This window comes from Stegastes partitus, unplaced genomic scaffold (assembly GCF_000690725.1).
Source record: "Stegastes partitus isolate 25-593 unplaced genomic scaffold, Stegastes_partitus-1.0.2 Scaffold1676, whole genome shotgun sequence".
NCBI lineage: Eukaryota > Metazoa > Chordata > Actinopteri > Pomacentridae > Stegastes > Stegastes partitus.
This window is the reverse complement of record NW_007579407.1, coordinates 98,176-99,885: the sequence shown is the minus strand read 5'-3', so window position 1 is coordinate 99,885 and position 1,710 is coordinate 98,176. Positions and strand designations below refer to the sequence as shown.

The 1,710-nt window shown below is 48.6% G+C and overlaps 1 protein-coding gene across 1 annotated transcript in view; it reads left to right on the top strand.

Moving 5' to 3' along the window:
* Positions 1-1,710, top strand: part of LOC103371976 (vegetative cell wall protein gp1-like) — a 20,183-nt gene that overhangs the window by 7,071 nt on the left and 11,402 nt on the right. The window contains exon 3 of the mRNA XM_008301480.1: positions 1-610. Coding sequence (XP_008299702.1) covers positions 1-610 — 610 coding nt within the window. The remainder of the gene's footprint in view (positions 611-1,710) is intronic.

Below are 1,710 nucleotides of genomic sequence, written 5' to 3'. Positions count from 1 at the left end.
CTGGCTCCACCTGAACCTCCATCTCCTCCCTGTGAACTTCTGATACCAACACCTCCAGCTGCTACTGAGCCTGCTGCTGTAGCTCCATCTGTTGGACCTCTTGAACCTGCTGTCCCTTCACCTCCACCAGTGGAATCAGCACCACTTTCACCCACCATTGAGTCCACACCAGTTACACCAGTAATCCCACTCTGTCCTGTGGATTCACCTCCGGTCGACGCTGCAGTTTTAACTCCGCTGGTGGAGACAGCTCCAGTGGAGCCTGTGGTTGTGTCTCCTGTGGTTGAAGAAGTGCCTCCAGTGGTGGCTCCAGCTGTTGAACCGACGCCTCCGTGTGACCTGCTTCCACCTCCATCTCCTCCAGAGCCAGTTGAAGCGCCCCCTGCTGCTCCAGAGCTCTCGTTTGAGGAAACCCTCCCGCCCTGTCAGTGTGTGGAGCTGGCTGTTGTGCCCACTGCTGCACCTGTAGATGTGCCCCTTCCAGAACCTGTAGCTCCACCTCCTCCTGAACCAGCTCCACCTGCTGAGGAGCCCACCGTGACCCCGTCTTTGCCCCCGGTTGTGGAGGATGAAGTACCTGTTGTCACCACAGTGCTGCTGCCTGCAGCAGGTGAGTTGGTTCCATGTTTATAACCATATCTAGTGCTGACTGATGCATTTCTGTGCCGCTGTGCTTGCTGTAAGTGCTTGACTGATAAGTTCATTCATGCAGATGCAGATAGAGATACTGCACATGGCACAGCTGAGCTCAGATCCCAATTGCTGGAACAAAAAAGACATCAAACATGCGGTGTTCCGGTCCCAATTGTGACTGTAATAAACCCACTTCCAGAGGGGTACAATTTATAAAACATTAGATCTACAACAGGGCTATTCAACTAAAATTCAAAGCGGTCCAGTCAGAGAAAATCTGTTAAAGCAAAGGTCCGGAACATCATAACATCTAACTTGAGTTTGTGTGATATATGTTGATGTAGCCAAGTAGGGCCATTGTCTCCGTGTCTTTGTCTTCTCTCTCTTTATTTTTCTTTGTTTCTATCTTCTTCTCTTAACTCTCATCTGTAGGCAGAGCTGCAACGTTTAGTGCCTGGAATGCAGGGTCTTTGTCACATGGGATGGCTGGACTCCTATGTAATTGGTCTTTGCGTTTTCTGATGTGCTTAACTAATGCCGTAAACACTAGAGAAGCTGCACCGGTTAAAATAGAAGCATCTGAGCCACTTAAGCTTCGGAGTGGTCGTAGGTGTCTTGGTGGCCTCCCTCACCGGTCTTCTTCTTGCACAGTTACTCAGTTTGTGAGGACAGCCTGCTCGAGGCAGATTTAAACAAGTGCCTTGCTCCTTCCATTTCTTCATGAAGGATTTAACTGAACTCCGTGGGATGTCCAGTGAGTTGGAAATCTTTCTGTAGCCACCTCCTGACTTATACTTTTCAGCTATCTCTTCTCTGAGTTGCCTGGAGTCTTCTTTTGTCTTCATGCTGCAATTGCAGCAGGGATACTGATAAACCCGAGGCTGGACCTCCCAGACACAGCTGTTTTTATACTACAATCACTTAACACACATCAGCTGCACTCAGATGATCTCTGTTTCACTCATTGTGACACTGCTGGCATCAACTGGCTGCACTTCTGTTGAATCAGGTCAGCCACTTTAAAGGGGGTGAGTATTTATGCAAACACTTATGTTACATCATATATTTCAATTAATT